We start from the raw sequence: 18,822 nt of genomic DNA on the forward strand, positions 1-18,822 counted from the left end.
TGGCATGCGCCACCACCTCGGTGTGTCTTCGGTCTCTCTCCATTCGCCCTTCCCCTCCCCCCTCCCCGTACGCACTCTGGCTCTTTTCAAGTGTCTCTGAGTGTTCGACTGTGCGTACAGGAGCGTCCTTCCCTGGGCGCTTCCTACGACTCTCTTTAAGGCCTCGAAGACCTGAGTCTCTGGAGAGGAGGATCAGCACTGGAAAGACAAGAGGCACCATAATGGCATGCACATGCGCGCGTGTGCGGTGTCTCGGGGACAGGGGTTTGGGTGGGGCAGCGGCGCGAGGCATCGACCTCTTCCTCTTCCTCGTCACCCCGCCCCCCCTCTCTCAGCCCCTTCCTGCGAGTCCCCCCCACACCTCCCCACACCTCCCCTGCCTCGCCCGCCGCATTTCTGCACGTTCTCCCGTCGTGTGGCCCACAATGCGGCTCTCCTTTTCTGCTGCCCGACCGTCCTGCGCTCTGTGATGTCTCCTCTCCGGCCTGCTGCCGCGGTGGTGGGGGGTGACAGAATTGCACTCTTCCTTCATATGTGTCTCTCTCTCTCTCTCGCCTAGCTACTTCTTCTCTTCTCCCTCCCTCCACCGTTTCCACCTCCGTACATCATCACCAACCACCCTTAGCGCCATTAACTGGTATTCTCTTCCTCTGTTTGTCTTGCGCAGACTGACCTCTTGTGTGCCTTTCCTTCCTTCTCTTGCGTCATCCCTGATGACGTAGGGAGACGCCGCAGTGCGCGCGGCATCGCAGGGGTCCGGTGCACCCACACTCTCTCTCTGTAGGGGGGAGAAGCCCGGCAGGCCCGCCCCTCTCGCTGCCAATGCGGAGCCACGTCTGGTGGTGGCGGGGCCAAGCGACGGCGACGTGGGGAGGGGAGGAGGGAGGTCAGAGCGATGCGTCGCTGCGGATGCCGGTAGTCAGGCCGTGGATGGCGTGACGTCGGAGCGGGCCGCGGCCGTGGGCGTGCTCGCACCATCCACCTGATGGGCACGGCGCCATGCTGACTCGACTGTATCCCACCCAGCCCCCTGGTTGCTCAGTGGCGTGGTGGTGGGGAGGGGAGGGAGGGGCCCGAGCGCCACCCCGAGGGGGATATGCGCGACGCGGCGACCGGCGCAGTGGGAGCGGCTGCGAGGCGACGTGCGAGGCGGGGGTGATCAGGGTTTGAGTCCGGCGTCGTGCTCAGCTGACTGTGCCTGTGCATTGCTGTGCCGCGTGCCTACGGCTGCTTCGCACCCCGCGGTGGGCCCCCTGTGGGGCAGCTCCTGGTGTAGAGTGGGGGGAGGTTTGAGGTCATGCTGAGTGGCGCAGAATGGGCGCGGTAGGAGAGAGAGGGGCGTCTGCCTATCTATGAGAAGCACCTGCCGTCTTCTCTCCGCCTTCTCTCGGTTTCTCTTCTTGTCCTCTGTTACGATGTTCTTGCTCGCTGACACACACACACACACACACACACACACCAAGACCAACACGCATCGGCACAACATGAAACACAACGATAAGGGCAACGCGGAAGGCCTCACCGCTGATTCGTGTTGCCACCACCCTCACCCTCACCCTCACCCCTGCCCACTCCGCTGCCGTGTTTTTGGCTAGCACCAGTGCCGCCATCATCACGGCGACTGTTCTCCACCTTCCCCCTCTTCTCCTCGTGTTTCTTCTCGTTTTGTGCTGTCTGAAGGAGATTAGCTCCTCGCTGCTCGCCGTGCGCTTTCTTTGCTATACTTCAGTTTATCACCCTCGTTGTACACCCCGATACAGACGCATTTATTCCACTGTCCTCTTCATCTCACTCCACTCCCGCCCTGTGCGTAGGCGTACCTCCTCGAAACATCTACGCGAGGGTACAGGCAAGGGAAAGAGACGACGGGGCATCACCGCGCTCGACGGCGTAGTCAGATACTCGTGCCTTCGCTGACGTCAGCCAAGCGCGCAACGAGGAGGAGGAGGAGGTGACACGAAGGCGCGGCTCTTTTGCTTTCACCCGGGGGACAGCGAGCACACACACACACACTCACTCACTCACTCACTCTCTCTCTTCTCCCCTCCTCTCTCTCACGTGTACACGGTGACACCCCTAGGCGTGTAAGAGAGACCACCAATGAAGGGCATTGGCCGCCAGTCGTTTCTCGTCGTCTTCGACTTTGACCACACCATTGTGGATTGCAACACCGATGTGGTCATCCCAGCTGCGCTAGGTCGGCGCGACATGCAGCACCGCCTCATGCTGGAAGAGGATCGAATGCAGTGGACGAAGCTGATGGACACCATCATTGCGCCTTTCCACAAAGACGAGCTGAAGAAGGCGGCACACGACGCTGTTACCATCGACCCGGCGATGCCCGAGGTCTTTCGGTATCTGGTAGACGCCCAGAGGCAGTACGCGCATCGCCAGGCGACGCCTGTTTCGATGTCGCCTGACGATGCGCGCACTGCCTCTGTGCAGGACAACATGCCGGGTTTTCTTGAGATGAACATTGCCAGCGACGCGAACCTTCTCTTCATCGAGGCAGCCCTCGACGCGCGCTTCCCGGGCCTGAAGGCGCGTGTTTCGCAGATCCACAGCAACCCCTACTACGACCTGACCGCGCCTGGCGTGCTCCAGGACGCCGGCTTGGACATGTACTACGGCGTGGACCGGCCGGCCGGCCGCCTCAACGTGAACGATGAGGCGGAGCGTGACGCAGCGCACAACCAAGGCATGACGCGCAAGTCGCGCGTGTCCTGGTACGAGCCGTACGGTCATCAGTGCCAGTGCTGCCTCGCAGGCGGCAAGCCGAACATGTGCAAGTCGATCATCATCGAACGTCTACTGCAGACCACGTCGCTTATTGACCCCACCATCATCTTCATTGGCGATGGCGCGAACGACTACTGCCCAGTGCTGAACGTGCTGCGGCCGCGCGACTACATGTTCGCCCGCAGAGACTTTCCGATTCGTCACATTCTTGCCGGCACGTTGCACCCCACCTTGAGCAAGGACGGTGCCCCCGGAGATGTCGGCGGGTGTTGCCACATTGGCCTCTGGAAGGACGCTGCGGAGCTGCGGGGGCTTTTCCAGCTCGCCATGGAGCACCCCGGGGCGCGACTCCCGACACTCGTGCGGTTCCGCGATGTGGCTGCCAAGGAGTTCCGCTCCGTCACGATTGCCAAGCGCATTCCTTCCGTTTTAAAGCGCACCTTTGAGGAGCTGAGCAACGCGTCTGGGATCTCTGAGAAGGGCCGCCAGTGCATCGTCGAACTCATGCGGGATGCGGAGGCGAACAGCAGGGTGCCGCCGCTGCCGGGTCAGGCATGCGTGCCAGCGTGGCTGCGTAACTACGCGTACGTCTCCGAGTACGACAACGTCAACGCCGATGACGTGGCACGGCGAGTGAGCCCGGCAGCGGAGGGGAAGGAGCATCTGATCGCGCCGCGCTGGGGCCAGGTGCCGTGGCTGCATGGGGAGATCTACTTCTACCATCTGATGTGGCAGTATTTCATGATGCAGGACACCGCCGAGGGGGCAGTGGAAGAGGATGCGACGGCAACCACGGAGACGGCGTTCACCTTCAACGTTGTCACTCAGCACGCCGTGCACAACCCGCTCTTCTCGCAGGAGTGCCGCGTTACGTCGACGCTGGGAGTGATCAGCCCGCCGGTGATAGTGATGCAGAGCGCACGGGACGTGGCACCACTGGTGTGCAGGCCTGCCTCGATCGCCGACGGTGTTATTGCACAACGCGTGCAATTCGGCAGCGATGGACCTGCTAAGCAGCTGCCATACATGGAGATGGTGCGGCAGCCGAGCGGCTGCGTCATCCCACCAGCTGCGACATTTTTCTCCCAGTACCGCGACATCTTTGCTCGCGAGAAGCACGATGTCTTGATGAACTTCTTGAAAGTGCGCGTGGTGCCAATGCTGGCATGCCAGCCATGGGGTGCCGACCGCGACTACGGCGGCATCTTGCTGCGGTGGATGCTGTGGGGCAACGGCATCGATCTCTCCATGTTCACGCTCGATCAGCTGGCCAGCTCGCACGGCAAGGCTGAGGGCAGCGATGAGGCGTCGCACAGCGGCGACTTGGCGGCTCTGCGGGAGGTGGAGAAGGCCGCGTCATTGGCGCAGGATGCGAACCTCGTTGGGAACGAGGTGGCTAAGGTGGTGGCCCACCTGCAGCGGCTGCTCGACCCCGACGATGCTTGCAACGGCACTCGCCAGGTGGACATCGTCATGGACAACGTAGGCGTCGAGTGCATAGCCGACCTGTGCTTTGGCTTGTGGTATGTGAACCAGGCCGCCAGGCTTGGTGCTGCGGCTGCTGCCGGCAGCGCGCGTGTTGTTTATCATGTCAAGTCGATGCCGTACTACGTCTCCGACGTGACACCGCGCGACTTTGACCTTACCCTAGCCCAGCTAGAGGGCACCTACACGAACGAGGCCTTTGAGCCGGATTCGACGAAGCGGCAGACGCTGAAGGCCGTGCTGGAGCCATTCATTGCACAGGTGCGCGACTGCTTCGCACGTGGCGTCTTCGCTGTCGATGCCGACACTGTGTGGACGCAGCCGTCCGAGTACCGCGACCTGCCGCCACGTGTGATGAACCGGTACTTCTTCACCCAGAAGATCTCGGCACCGGCCCTTGCTGATGATGCTGCCGCGACGACGGCGGGGTCGGGTGTAGCTGCGGCTCTGGCCGACACGGCTTGTCCTGCCTCCTCAGCGGCCGGGCCCCACTGCATGAGCAAGACGCACGTCCAGGCCCGCAGCGGCTTGGTGCTGTTCAAGGGCGACCTGAACTACCGCCGGCTGATCGGCGACCGCTACTGGGACCGCACAGACTTTCTCACAGCGCTAGCGAAGGAGGAGAAGCCTGACTTGCGCAGGATGCCGGAGAAGTACAGTGCAGCGGAGCAGGCTATCGTGGCAGAGCTGACGCAAGACACACCGACATCCGCGCTGATGGACTCACCGACATTCGCCGAGGTGATGGCGGCATACTGGCCAACACAGGCCGTTCCAGTGTGCTCGATCCGCACGATCAAGAGCGAGTGCTGTCTCGGCGTGCCTGGCGACCTGAAGACGAGGCTGGACCAGGAGGTTGGACTGTCGTGGCGCATCAGCGGCAAGTATGGCGTGATTCTCTTCGCTTGCGGAGAGCAGTAGGTGCGTTGATTGAGGGGGGGGGAGGGTGTAGTGGGGGAGGGGGCAACAACAGTGTAGTGCGTGCCCGAGTGATCGACGCGTTTTCTTCCGTGTTCTCCTCCTTCTCGTTCGTTCTGGCCTCACCACACCCACACGCATATCACACACATCACATGGCGCGCTGATCACTGTATGATGCGTGCGTGTATTGAAGAGCGTTGGACGATGTGGTGTCCTCCAGGAGGACACATGGGTGCCCGTCTTAACGTGTTGACCGGTGTTGTTCTGCGAATGCGACTTGGCCTTTCTGGTCATTTTGTGGCCGTCGTCTCTACTATGGCGGACTCCGCTAATGTGTGCTACGTGCGTGTCTCTCGCCCCATCCGAGTTTGCTTCTCTCGAACTGAAACACAAGGCAGGAGCTCGCGAGAGGCTGAGGGGACGACAGATCCTCTGTCCCCCCTCCTCTTCCCCTTCCTCCTCCTGGCTTTGCCAAGCCCATACGCACTCCCTCGTGTATAGACTGCTCCCTGGCACAACGCACCTTACTGTCATGCACTTGCTGTCGCTATAATGGTGATGCACATGACTACTCCCTCCCCCCACCGCCTGTTCGATCTCTTTCTACCTCCAACAACCTAATAAGCACCTCCCCCCCTCTGCCTCTATCTTTCTCCCCCTCTTCTTTCCACCTCTCCCCTCGCCTGGGCCTCGGTGGTTTATCTGTCACCAGCCCCTCCTCTTCCTCCTCCGCTCTCCTCGTCGCGCTTGACGACGCAGATGTCTTCTTCCTCTCTCTTTCTCTCCCCCTCGCGTGCGTGCGGCGTTGTCGTGACTGTTTGATGGATGGCGGTGGTGAGGTGCCAAATTTCCAGTCTGCTGCTCCTTTTCGTGCAATCCAGGAAGCGTGTGTGTGTGTGTGCTCTAGATTAGCTTGTCAGTGGTGCTTCGCCCCCCGCAGCCATGCCGAGCGCGGTGCACCACATGGGCGATGATTGGGTCTCCGTCTCCGAAGCGAGCGGCTTGTACAGCTGCTTCGCCTCTTTCTCGCTGCTTCCATTCAACATAATCCCCCCACGACCTCTACACGAGCGACAGCACCGCGGGTGTGACGGAGATGGTGCGGCTTCCTCATCCACTTTCACCCTTGGCGTTACGAAGAGAGGGGCACGGGGGTGGCCCGAAGGACTCTGCTGCGCAAACTGCGGAGGCGTGCGACGACGGTGGTCATGTGAACAGAGTGAAGCACTACTAACTCGATAGTACCGCCTTGTTGTACGTCTCGTGGAGAACACCGGTGGCAGAGAACGACGCGAGCCACATTCGTCTCATCGGATACTACGCGCGCCGTCTGGCGGAGGTGGGCGAGGAACTGGAGAGGACTGAGGCTTCTTGGGGCCTTCCCGACGGCAGCATGAAGGCTGCCCCTGCCGGTGACGGAGAGATGGCAGATGACCACTTCGGAGCTGTGGATAGTGCGGACGCGGAGGCCCATGGTGGCGCGCTTGGGGGGAGACATCTGGGTGCAGAGGCAGCACATTACACCAGCCTCGCTGACATAATCACCACGACGACCCCCCACAGGTTCTTCTACCAGGACAGGGACTTCGTTGATGCCGGTGAGGCCCACAGGATGGCGGAGGCGGAGAAGGTAGCGGCATACGGAGGCTTCGACCACGACGATGATGGTGTGTGATAGATGGGCACCAAGGGCGGCGCGGCCGTCGCGCGCGACCTCGTTGCGGCGGCGTCATCACTGAGGATGACACAGGGGACGCGGCGGTGCTGCCCTGCGTGTGACACCACGGTAGCCAGCCACACCCAGAGCAGCGGCGCCGGCCTGTCGAGCACTCCCACCACGCCCAGAAGCTGGCGGCAACGGCTCATGCATGCGCACCTCCAGTGGACGTTTTCCCTCTCGGGAAAAATCAGCAGCATCGGTGATCGGTGTCGCACGCCGAGCAAACCCGTTCGCAGCGTGGAGAGCAAAGTGCAGCAGCGGCAGCAGTGTTTGTGTGCGCGTGATAGTGTGTTCGGATTCGAGTTGTCATTCATGCGCCATTTCTTCTCTCGCTCTTTTCCTTTTCGGGCCTCTCCTCTCTCTACTCTCCCGTCAGTGAAGCGCTTTCTCTGTCTTCTGTGCTTGTGTCGACACTCCATCGTTCTCTTCGTATGGTTACAACAGGCTGAATCAACAGCTGCAACCTGCAATATCGTCCGCAGTGGCGACGCGCACTGATGCCTATGATGATGGTGCGCCAGTGTAGGAGTGGCGGTGGTGGGGATAATAATCACTTGACCAGAGGGGCAGCATCTGTGCCAGTTTTGCGCGCCTTATTCGCGTCTCTGTCTTACTTTTGCTCTTCTTCTTCTCCCCCACCTCTTTGCGCCTCTTCGTTTTGTATGTGTGCGTGTGGGTATGTGTGTGGGCGTGTCTACCCCGCGTACCTCTCTTCGGAACTACTGCTGCGTCTCGCGCCTACTCCCCTTCCCCCCTCCTCTCTCTTCCATTGCCAACTCTGCTCGCATCGCCTTCGCTTTCCTTCTCTTGCTCTTTGCGTGGTGCCTCTCCCTCTCCCCCCTCCGCGAGCGGGCCCGACACGCACGGCTTACTGCCATTTCTTCCCTCCCCCTCTACTCTCCATTTCCCTGGCTCGCCTCGCCGCTCCGCTCTACGCTGCCACGCGCTCCACGGACCCCTCATGATCCCTCCTGAGTCTCTACACGTGTATACATGTCCACAGCAATCTTCCCAAGCTCCTCCTCCTCCTCCTCCTCCTCCTCCTCCGCCTCTACTCCTCCTTGTTTACGCACACTCACGCGCTGACGGAAACGTTGAGAGAACCTGGCAGCATTTTTCTCCCTCCTCCTCCTGTTTCACCCTTTCCCTGTCTCTCTTTCACAGAGACACGCACGTGCTCACAGACAGGCTCTGTGGCTCTCTCTGCACGCGCGCTGTGATTGGCTCACACGTGGGGCCTTGCATTGATTCCCCTCCCCCCCCCTCCACCTATCTGCGCTGTTACTCTCCCACACAGACGCACTTATTTTCCCTTCTCTCTCTCTCTCTTTCTCTGGCCTCTCCGCTCGTGCGTGCGTCTGCAGTTCATCATCCCTCATCACGGCTACTGCGATCACCAAGAAATTCAGCTTCACTGCTTTCCTCTCTGTCTTCCTGCCGCCTCCTCTTCCCCCTCTGCCGCACACACACCTATACCGAGGCAGGGAGTGTAGAGCCCCCCTCAGCATCCGTATCAGCCATAGACTAACCAGTGCCGTCTGACTGATAGCGGTATTTTGCCTCCCCCCTCCTCCTCCTTCCCCCTCCTCCCCTCTCGCGCAGTCTTTTCCTCGCTTCTGTGTGAAACAGCGTTGCCTTGCGCGACTCTTCCTCCTCCCGCTTGTACGTCTCCCTCCCTCTCTCCCTCCAGCCCAGCCCAGCCTTCGCCTGCGCTAGCTTCTGTATGTTCTCGCGTGCACCTGCCAGTGTTTCGCCGTCTTAGCTGAGAATGCAGCCGCCTCGTCTGAAACCCGCACTTGTGGGTACAGCTGGCACGGCTGATGCGGCCCCACCTGGTGCTATGGTGGGGACCAGCCTGGACTACGAGGGGGGCAGCGGCAGGCACGAGAACACAGAGGTGAATCCGTGCTCATACGAGGAAGGGGACAGGGATGCCCGGGTCCACTCGGCGGATCACCATGGCCACCAACAGCGTCCCGTCGACATGCGCGATACGACGTGGCGACGATCTTCACCGGAAAGGCAGCGCTCTGTCCTGCAGCTGCCGACATCGGCTGCCTCGCTCTCCTTTCCTCCCCCGGCTGCGGCAGCACCGACGAGTAGCAGCTGCTCGTCGACGGTGGACGGCGCCGCCGCAGATCGCTCTGCATCTGTGCCACTGTCGCCAGCTTATTCGGGTCGATTCAACAACCGTGTGGTGGGTGACTACCCACCACATAATGGCACTGGCTCCTCATGGCGTGGCTGCGGCAGTAGCTGCGTCGCACGTGCAGATGGGTCGAATGAAAGGGTGCGGCCAGGGGGTGATGCCTCTGGCAGCGGCTGTAGCAAGTTCTTCTTGCTGCGTCGCTTTGGCGCCGCGCTGCTTAGCACCACAGCACAAACCGCACCTGGATGCTTACTGGTACTGATAGGCGTTGTAACAGGGGTGCTTCTCTTCTTGCCATGGTCGTCCAATCCAGTACACATTACACTGATGGTGCTGTCAGCGGTGGTAGGGTGTGTGTGCGGGCTGGTCTACTGGCATGCCGAGCGGCGGTGGCGGCGTCGTTGCTACGACGCGCACGGTGCAGCAGCAGCCGTTTACTGCAGTGTCGGCGGTGCCCATCGCTGGCACGTTCAGTCTGCCACTAACAGCGCTGCTGCGCGGTACCGCGACCACGACACCAGTGATGAGGGCAGCCGCGATGAGACATCGTACTGGTGTTGCTGCAGCGCCGGCTGCGCATGCCACTTCATTGACCACCAGCACTTTCGCATTGTGCTACCGACGGTTCAGCTTCTCCTGCTTGGCATATTCGTACTGGTTTCGCCGCAAGTGATGGCGACATGGACGTCCACGACGGCGTCAGCGACTGAACTCGGCGGCGCTGCCATCCTTGCCGACAGCGGAACAGGACGTGAGACTCGCTATGGGGCCACATTTTATCCTGTCGAAGTGGTGTGGAAGACTTGCCTGCTCCACGCATGGGTTGGCATGGGGTTTTCGCTGCCGCTCCTGTGGGCCTTACTGGTGGGCCTCGTGCACATGGCGGTGCTGCTGGCGCAGTTTCAACACGCCGGCCCTGGCACGCTGCTGACGCTGGTGGTGTGGATGAGCGTGCCGCTGCTCTGCCTCGCCATTGCGATGTGCATCCCAAGACGACGATTCGCGGCGATGGAGGAACGGCAGCAGGGCCAACTGCTGCGAGTACTCCCCGGCGGTGGGGAAGCTGCAGGCTACTCAACCAGCTACGGCGCCGGTGCGGGTGCACCACTGTCGCTGCTTGCGAGCCCCTCCGTAGGCCGGAGCCGCGACGTCTTCGAGGACATGTACCCGCCCATGTACTCTCCTCTTTCCACGGTGACGGCGCCTGCCTCTGCGCGGGCTGTGCAGTACCATGTCCACCTATCTTCTCCATCGGTCCTCCCCCCGCCACCGGTCGCGGCCTACTCGCTGGCTTCATACCCACAGGCGCCCTCGGCGATGAGGGCCGGCGGCACTTACCTTGCCAGGGGGACGGTAGGCAGGTACGCGAATCTCGTGCGCGGCGGCAGGATGAAGATGGCGGCTGCCCAGTACGACCCAATCGGCCTCGCCACCCCACCCGATACGTCACTAGCGCTGCAACATGGGCAGACACGCAGGGCGTCTGTGTGCCTGTACTCTCCAAGCTCTCCTTCTCAGGCAGTGCCCGAGGTTCTCGACGAGTCTGCTCATGACTTTATCCACGCCGTTGGTAGGATGCATTACCCCACAGCATTTGCGGCAGCGACGCTGTCATCATCTGGAGACGGTGCCCATCCGTCTCCGCCACCCCCCCAGGCGTCGCGCAGGCTCGCTCCCTATTTGCGCTCGCCTCGCGCCAGCATCGGCACACGCCCGACAGTACCTGTGCGCAATGTGGAGCCGACGCCTCAACGATTGCAGGAGCTACGGCAGCAGCACAAGCACAAGCACATGCAGGCGGCACAGACTAGGGGCGCAGAGGAGGCCACTGCGCTTCGTACCGACGCTGTGGACGACGACGGCGCAGCGGTGACGATAACGCCAGCAGTTTTGTTCCCTCCGGAACTTCAGCAGGGTAGGCGAAGCGGGAGCGCTGACACCCCTGCAGCCGCCCAAGCTGGGGCTGCCGCTGTATCCACGGCGGTTGACGAGGGCTGCGCAAGCGGCGTTGACGGGGAGGCGTGGTACGGCGGGCTGCCCATGCCGGCCGGGACCTCGCTAGAGGATGCGTGTGCGCCGTACCTTGTCCTTGACTCTGCCTTGGTCATTGTGGACGTCAGCTGGTCCCTGTGTAGCCTCTTGGGCACTACGGTCAACGATGTTATGTTCCGCCGACTGCAGGACGTGCTCGCGTGGCTGGATGTTGTAGGCCGGGAGGAAGTGGTAAAGCTGGTGAGCTCTGTCGTGCAGCCTCTACGCATCGCAGCCGGCGCAAGGCGAGGCCAGAAGCGCAGCGCGGCTGACCACCCTACCAGGAAAGAGAATGCGAAGACGAAGGCCAGGAAGGGCCGTCACAACACCGCCGAGGACGATGTGAGAGCCGAGAATCTTAAGGGCCACAACGCGCAAGCAGAGGCGGCAAAGCAGCTCAATAACTCGCCTGAGAAGGTGGTGCGTGACGGCGTCGCTGACGGAGCGCCGGTGCGGCGGGTTACGCTGCGGGGACGCTGCCCCAACTGCGTAGATAGCAGTGGCAGCCCAAGTGACAGCGGTACCGGCCGAGGCGGTCGACGCCCACTATTCGCGGTTTGCTTCGACGTCTGGGCGGAGCGTCTCGACACACCGGGCGTCAACGTTGCCGGTGCCTCTTCCTGGACTCACCCATTCTCTGCGGGGGGTGGCGGTCAGCAGTCGCTGGCGCCACATGTGATCATCCTTCGGCGCCCGCTCTTGCACGGTCTATGTGATGCGCTGCCGCTGCCTGTTGCCCTGGTACACCCCCGCACGGGGGAGGTGCTGTGTTGGAATCGCTACGCTGAGCGGCTGACGGGGTGTAGCACGTATGCGATGCTGGGGATGTCCGCGTACGACAGCTTCGTGTACGAGGCATTGCCTGGGGCTGCCACGGCGGCGACGAGCCAGGGAGACTTTTCAAGCACTGGTCGCCAGCTTCCACCACCGCCACCATCACCGAGTGTGGAGTCCACGCCCTCCGCGCATTGGCAACAGCGACTGCCCAATACGACCGCGCTGTCCGCGGCGACAGAGATCGGCACCGTGCCCAATGACGAGGTCGCCTCACAAGTCTCTGCACTTCAGCTCGCCAAGTCAGCATCCTCTACCACCGTGGCGCTGCTGCACCCCTCCCAACAGACAACGCCGCCAACCTTATCTCCTCTCCATGGCGGCGCCGGCAGACTGTTCTTCGCAGGCCAGGCATCCCCGCCGCAGCACGCGGCCGATCTCAACGACACTTTCAACGCAGCGGCCCTGCAGCAGCACCGCGACGCTCCGCTTCCTGGATTCTTTTACGTGCCGTACACACGTGCCGCAGCTGGGGTAGCGGGCGTGGAGCTCGCCTTGACGAGCACCAGTGGTGATAGAGGCGCTCGACTCAGCAGTCTCTGGAGCACTGGCGGCGGTCCGTATTGGACCTCATCTCCGCAGCTTTCATGGACGTTGGCAGGACGTGGCGGTACTGTAGGAGCGGCAGCGGGGCACGCCGATCGATTGTTCTCGCAGTCCGACGCCGCATCTCAGCCCTCTCTTTTCGCCAGAGTCGATGTCCGTGGTAGCGGGAACGAGCACAACACCAGCGATACAGCGGTGGGTGCGCACTGTCCCCGCCCACCGCCGCCACCGCCCCTCGCGGAGGGATACCAGTGCGCCACCAACGCCCACGACGAGGCCGTCATCGCCACTGCATTCGAGGCAGGCGGGAACACAGAGGCGCGAGAGGACGGTGGCGACGGCGATGATGACGTGCGGGCGTCACCATACCGCTCGGTACCCGCCATGGTGCGTGGACTGTTGTTTCGCGCCACCTTGCGACCGCTGCGCGGTGCTCTATGTTGCGAGGAGGGTGGCGTAGTTCAGAACCATCTCGGCGGGCCGCTTCGGACGAGCGCGAGGGCCGTCGCCGGCGAGCACGCCAGCGGCCGTGGCGCGGAAGAGAGCCCTTTCCTAGGCCAGCCGCCACGTACAGCGCATGCGGGCGACAATACGGTATTGGGTGGAGAGGACACCGGAAAGGAGCAAGCGAGTGCACCGGAGAGCAACCAAGCTGGTGGTCTGATCAACAGCGGCATGGCTGACGGCGCTGAAGTCATGCTGTCGGGCCGGCATCGTGAGCGGCTGCAGCAGCGCCATCACTCTCTAGACCGCACTGCTGCAGGTGCACGCGTGCGCAACAGAGCGAACGAGGAAGACAGCGGTGCTGAGGGCGAGTTGGACATGGCCGACAACGACGACAACGACGACCCCTTCGACGAGCACAACTTACCAAATGCGATGTCCGCAGCGATAAACGACGGGCTGATGCGCGCGGCGACGCTGGAGCAGCTCTTCGCCACCAAAACGATGCCGTGTAACTTCGGGCTAGACAGGGAGTCGCCAACCTGGCCACGTCGCAGCACGGCATCGGCCGGCCCAGCGACGGCGATGGCGTTAGTAGCACTACTGAGCTCCGAGCTGATGCCTCAGTACAGCCTCCGTGAGGCACTGCAGCAGCTTGCCACCAGCGAGGCGCCTCTCTTGCTCACACTTTCCGAGCCTCCTGTCTACGCCACTGCCTGTGCAAGTGCCGAGTTGCTTCTGCAGGAGCAAAGGCTAAGCCACCGCCGCGCGAGAAGCCTTGCTCCTGTCGAACGTGGCTGCTACGTGAGTGCGCCGGATAGCCACCTCGGGACACCCCACCCGCCGCAACCACCGCTTCCTCGCCAGCAGCGTCCGCAGGTGCCGGCGTTATGGGGTGACGGGTCAGCTAGCCTCCAGCTCGTGGCGGCCGTGAAGGAGGCGGTAGAGTCATACCGGGAGAGCATCGAAGAAGATTCCAGTGGCTACACGGACCTCCTCGGCCTCCTCTCGCTCAGCTGTGACAGCGGGGGTGGCTGCCCTACCAGCGGCTATGCGGCGCGTAATTCGCCGTCCTTTCTAGAGCCCACCCCCATCGGCGACGCGCCGAGTACCACCGTGACGACTGCCATCACCGCCGATGCAGTGCGGCAGCTGCGCCTTCTCAAGTCTCTCTCTGATCAATTGCTGCAGGCGATGGCCGCGTACAACCGCACACGCCAACCAATGAGCTTCGCTACGCGCGAGCTCGGCGGCGGCGTGGCTGGGCGCATGCCGCCTTCATCCTCCTCACCGTCGCTTTCACTTGGCCAGCTCGCAGCCCCTGCCGCGCCGGCCGCCGACGCTGCTCATGTCCGCTACCTGAATGGTCGCCATCCCGGCTCAGCCACCACCCCATCGCCCTACAAGGCCCCCTCCACTAGTGAGTCGCTTCGAGTCTCTGCGCAACAGTCTCCGTTTCAGCCACCGCCGCCGCACTCGCCGCTCGTCCTCATCAGTGACGCAGCGAAGGGCGCGCATCGGCGCCAAAAAAGTCGCGGCCCTCACCGGCGTCAGCCGGACGAGCCAGCGGCAAGTGCGGGCACGAGTGGCAGCGGGACGCAAACGCGCATCTACCGTGACCCCAGCGGTATATCGTCTTCCGTGGCATTGAGGGATGCCACCGCTGTGGCCCCCAGTGCCGCCGGCGGCAACGAAAATGCGGTATTGCATGAGCCACCACCGCCCCCACATGACGACGCCACACATCCTAGAGACACTGGCAGCGGTGTGAGGAGTGACATGCAGGACACTGGTGCGTCTACGGTGAAGTCGCGGCCACGCCACGCAGCAAAGCCATCCATGACAAGCGTGAGCAGAACCAGTCATGCTGGTGCTGCGCATGGCACCCAAGATGGCGCTGCCGCCTCGACCCCGGCCCCTAGCACGCCATTCGCGCCATCGGACTCGGCGGTGGGGGCAGGGATGGAGCAGCGTGGCACTGGGTACGTGGGGAGGATCAGCGGTGGCGCGTCGTTTGCCGACTCACCTCACAGCGGTAGAGGGATGGGTCGCACCATCGGTGCTACTCCTACCGCGACGTCTCCCCTAAACACCAGCCCATTCGCAGTGTCGGCAGGGTTTGCGCCGGCAATGGCCAGCCTTCGTCCACCTGCCATGGGTGCCGGCGTCTCTGCCCTCGACCTGGCGACGACGCAGACGGAGTTGAACTCTTCTCCGCCGCGCTTCGACAGTGTTTTGTTCACCGGCGATGACGGGGAGAGCGGTCGTGGTGGCGCGGGAAGCGAAGACGTCACCGCTGCGGTAGGCTTTGTGCACCACTCGGCGACCTCGCCATGCTCCTGGGGCCATCGTCTACTAAGTCCGTCCGTGGCTGCGGCGGAAATGGTGGAGGTGGAGTGCAGCCACGGCCCCGACCAGCGCCAACAGCGGCCGCAGCCTCACAAGAGCCCTGATGCTATATTTGGCGCCGGCAGCGGCAGCGGTGCAACCGCAGCCAGGCGAGAGCCGACATCGCCGCGGTATCGCTCCAGCCCAGGGCACAGGCGGGAAAGCTCGCTTGACATCCTGCCAGGCGCTCCAGTTGCCAGCGGCAGCTTCAGTGGCAATGGTGGACTCGTGCCAACGAGCAACAGCGCGTCACCGCCGGCGGGTGCGGGTGCGGGAGGACAGGGGACAAATTCGTCATCGCCCCATCCGGCCCGGCCTGGCAGCAGCAGCCTGAACGCCAACGCTACGGCCGCTGCCGCTGCCACCGCCGCGGTGCGGTTGACGCCGCGTCGGGCCGGCGAGAGCGCCGTCTGGGCAGTCCTTGTTTCACGCGATGAGGCGACGATTCCGTCGTGTTGCATCAGCGTCAATCTCGGGGAAGAGTTTCGACTCGGCCGCAGCAGCAAGTGCACCACTGTCGTGTCCGATAGCTTTGTGAGCAGCACGCAGTTCTCCATTGTGCGAACCGCGGCTGTGTCGATGACGGCCCAGGACTTGCAGTCACCCGGCAGCGGCCACGGCGAGCGAGGCGCGCGTCGCAACAAGGCCTTCACGGTCACTCTGTATGACCGCAGCGCCAACGGCACGTACGTCAACGTGAAGAAGCTCGGCAAGGATAAGAGCTGTGTGCTGCGCGACAAGGCCCTCATCACGTTCCGCCTCAGCACCTCGCAGTTCTTCCTGGGCTTTGTCTTTATTCTGACCGACGAGCGCGGTGTGCCGCTGGATGACCGTACTGGGATGGTGGGTGACAGCGGGCTGCGCAGTCTGTTGGACGCGCGACTCTCACCCCTACCGCTGACAGGGCGGCGAAACAACGGCGAGTCAACCGGCGGTGGCGGTAAGGAGAGCAACAGCAGCCAGACCACGATCATGGCTTCACCCACCGTCCTCTCTGTTAGCGCCGCCCGCCGCAACACCCCGCGTGCCCTTTCTACCCCGGACAACTCGAGTTTTGCGAGCGGCACCCCGAACGGCTCGCGGCGCGCCGGCGGTGGGGCTCAGCGCAGCAGCCGCCACACCCATCGAGAGACCATTGAGTGGAAGATTGGCGAAGAGATGCTCGGCAAGGGCGGCAACGCGGAGGTCTACCTTGGCATCAACCTGACCAACGGCCAGCTGATCGCGGTGAAGCGGGTGCGACTTCCAACCTTTGCGCACAGCAGCGATGCCGAGCAGGACCCTGAGGCGAAGGCGATCCTGCAGCAGTATCGCTCTCTGCAGGAGGAGATCAGCGTCTTGTCCAAGGCGACGCACCCAAACATTGTGCAGTACTACGGCTCCTCGCAGAACAGCACATACTTCAACATTTTACTCGAGTTCGTGCCAGGCGGGTCGCTGCGGCACCTACTCGACAACTTCGGCGCCCTCAGCCCTGGCGTCATCCTGTCCTACGTGCATCAGGCGCTCGAGGGACTGGCGTATCTGCATCGGCATAACATAGTTCACAGCGACTTTAAGGCAGCGAACATCCTCATCACAGAGAAGGGCAAGGTGAAGCTGACCGACTTCGGCACCGCGCGGCTTCTGAACCGGCCACATGCAACGGCTGCGGCTGTCGCGGCCGCGGCAGCCCGCAGCGGTGGAGACGCGCACAGCGCAACCTCGCACACCACCTCTGGTCGGCAGAAAGACGACGCTGTCTCTGCCGGCGCCGGCGGCACGCTGCATGTTGCGGGCACCTTGCGCTGGATGGACCCGGCCCTTTTCCACAACGCGCACTCGATCGGCGCCGCCGACGGCGCGCCCGCAGGGGCGGCGAAGGACTCGTCCGACAAGCTCGGGGGCCCTACCAAGGCGGGCGACATCTGGTCTGTCGGATGCACGATGATTGAAATGATGTCAGGTGAGGCGCCATGGTTCGAGTATGACTTCGAGAGCGAGGATCAGATCGTGAACTTGCTCACCTACACGGCTGAACCACCAGAGACACCGGAGTGCCCGGAGTGTCCGGACTTGGTGGCCATCGCGCAAGCGTGTCTACAGATGGACCCGTCGCGGCGCCCCACGTGCGAGGAGTTGCTCTGCATTGTCGAGGAGGCAACGGCGCGACTGCAGGCACAGCCGATGAGTTCGTCAGTGAGCCCGTCGCGCGAGGTGTCGCAACAGCAGCTCGTAACCACGGGCTCCATGCCAGGCTCCGGTGCGGGTGTGCGGCCCAACAGCGCTACGTCCACTCCTCAGATGGAGCCCGGGGCAGGCACTGCACCAGCGACTCTCGCTGCCAACCCGGCGGCTGCCTACCGCCCAGCGACAGACGACCGCCACCGAGCAGAGCGTGCTAGTTGACCGAGCGACTCTACGCCCATTTCACTCATCACGGAAGGCGGATGCTATGCGGGCAGCTCGGCTCCGCCATCTGCCCACAATGCCGCCGTCTCCACGGCGCTCTAGCGCACTCGCGGAGAGGCCTGCTTGTGGCAGACGATAGACTTGTGCGTGCGTTGTGGCTCTGGGCGGAGCTCCCTCCCCTGAGTCCTGTTGTCGCCATCGCCCTTCCCTTTATCTCTGCCTGTGAGCGAGCGCGGCTCTGCGTGTCGGTGCACATCAACTGAGCTTCTTGAAGTCGTCCAGCAGGACGCGCAGAAAAAAAAACTTAGAAAGTGTGAAGGAGTGAAGTGGGCCACCCTCGTTAGAAGCAGCTGGCGGCAGAGTGACCGGTGTGTTATGCACAGAGGATTATGTACGCGGCTATGCGGCTGTTGTCCTGTTTGCTGCGCCGCTGCTACGTGGGCAGCGGAGGCGGTTACGATCTCGTTGAAAATGCACCCGAATACGTTTTGGGCGTGTGCGTGGCTCTCTCTTCTCTCTTTTCTCTCTCTCTCGTCAGGAGACGCCTTCCCGGTCTCTGCCGCTCTGCGCTTGGCCTCTCCCTCCCTCCCTCCCCTTTTTTTCGGTTCGCTGTTCATAGGCACCTGACGCCATTCTGATTCTCAACGTAGGCGTATGTTTGAGCTTCTCTGTGCGCGTGTGATGGCTCATTTTCACCTCTCCGTGCGTCGAGTTCATCTCCTCCTCTTCCTCCCCTCCCCCTTCCGTCCTGCTATGCCACGGTCACGCCATCGTCTTCAACTCTCCCCTTCTTCCCTTTTTCTCTCTCACGCTACTTCCCCCTTCTCCACACCTCCACGCTGGGTGCACGATTACACCGGGTTATGCCTGCGCCTGTGCGTCTACGTGAGCGTCTGTCCTTCTCTTTTCACGCGCTACTGACACCCACCGACGCGCGCCCAGCTCTCGCATTTGTTCGCTCATCACTCCGGCCTTCTGTTTGTCTTCCGTGGGTTTTTTTTTAAATTATTCCCCCACCCCCCCACCCCACTTTCCGCTCCGGTGTGTCGCCCTGTTCCGTGCGTGCGTGTGGAAGGTGCGCGGCTGTCGTGTCGGATGTGCGTCACCTTCTCCAACACCGTCTCCCTCTCGAGTGAAGGTGGGACCGTTCACCGGCTCGTTCTGCTCTTCACCC

The 18,822-nt window shown here is 62.5% G+C and overlaps 2 protein-coding genes across 2 annotated transcripts; both read left to right on the forward strand.

Annotated features, from left to right (window-relative positions):
• Positions 1–2,100: 2,100 nt before the first annotated feature.
• Positions 2,101–5,145, forward strand: LBRM_06_0630 (conserved hypothetical protein; the record flags this gene model as incomplete). Its single annotated transcript, XM_001561947.2, has 1 exon — positions 2,101–5,145. One exon carries the CDS (start codon positions 2,101–2,103, stop codon positions 5,143–5,145), a length of 3,045 nt encoding a protein of 1,014 aa, XP_001561997.2.
• Positions 5,146–8,633: 3,488 nt separating this feature from the next.
• On the forward strand, positions 8,634–17,645 carry LBRM_06_0640 (putative protein kinase; the record flags this gene model as incomplete). Its single annotated transcript, XM_001561948.2, has 1 exon — positions 8,634–17,645. The coding sequence occupies one exon, from the start codon at positions 8,634–8,636 to the stop codon at positions 17,643–17,645; it is 9,012 nt and encodes a 3,003-aa protein (XP_001561998.2).
• Between the last annotated feature and the right edge of the window lie 1,177 nt (positions 17,646–18,822).

Source organism: Leishmania braziliensis, chromosome 6 (assembly GCF_000002845.2).
Source record: "Leishmania braziliensis MHOM/BR/75/M2904 complete genome, chromosome 6".
Lineage (NCBI taxonomy): Eukaryota > Euglenozoa > Kinetoplastea > Trypanosomatida > Trypanosomatidae > Leishmania > Leishmania braziliensis.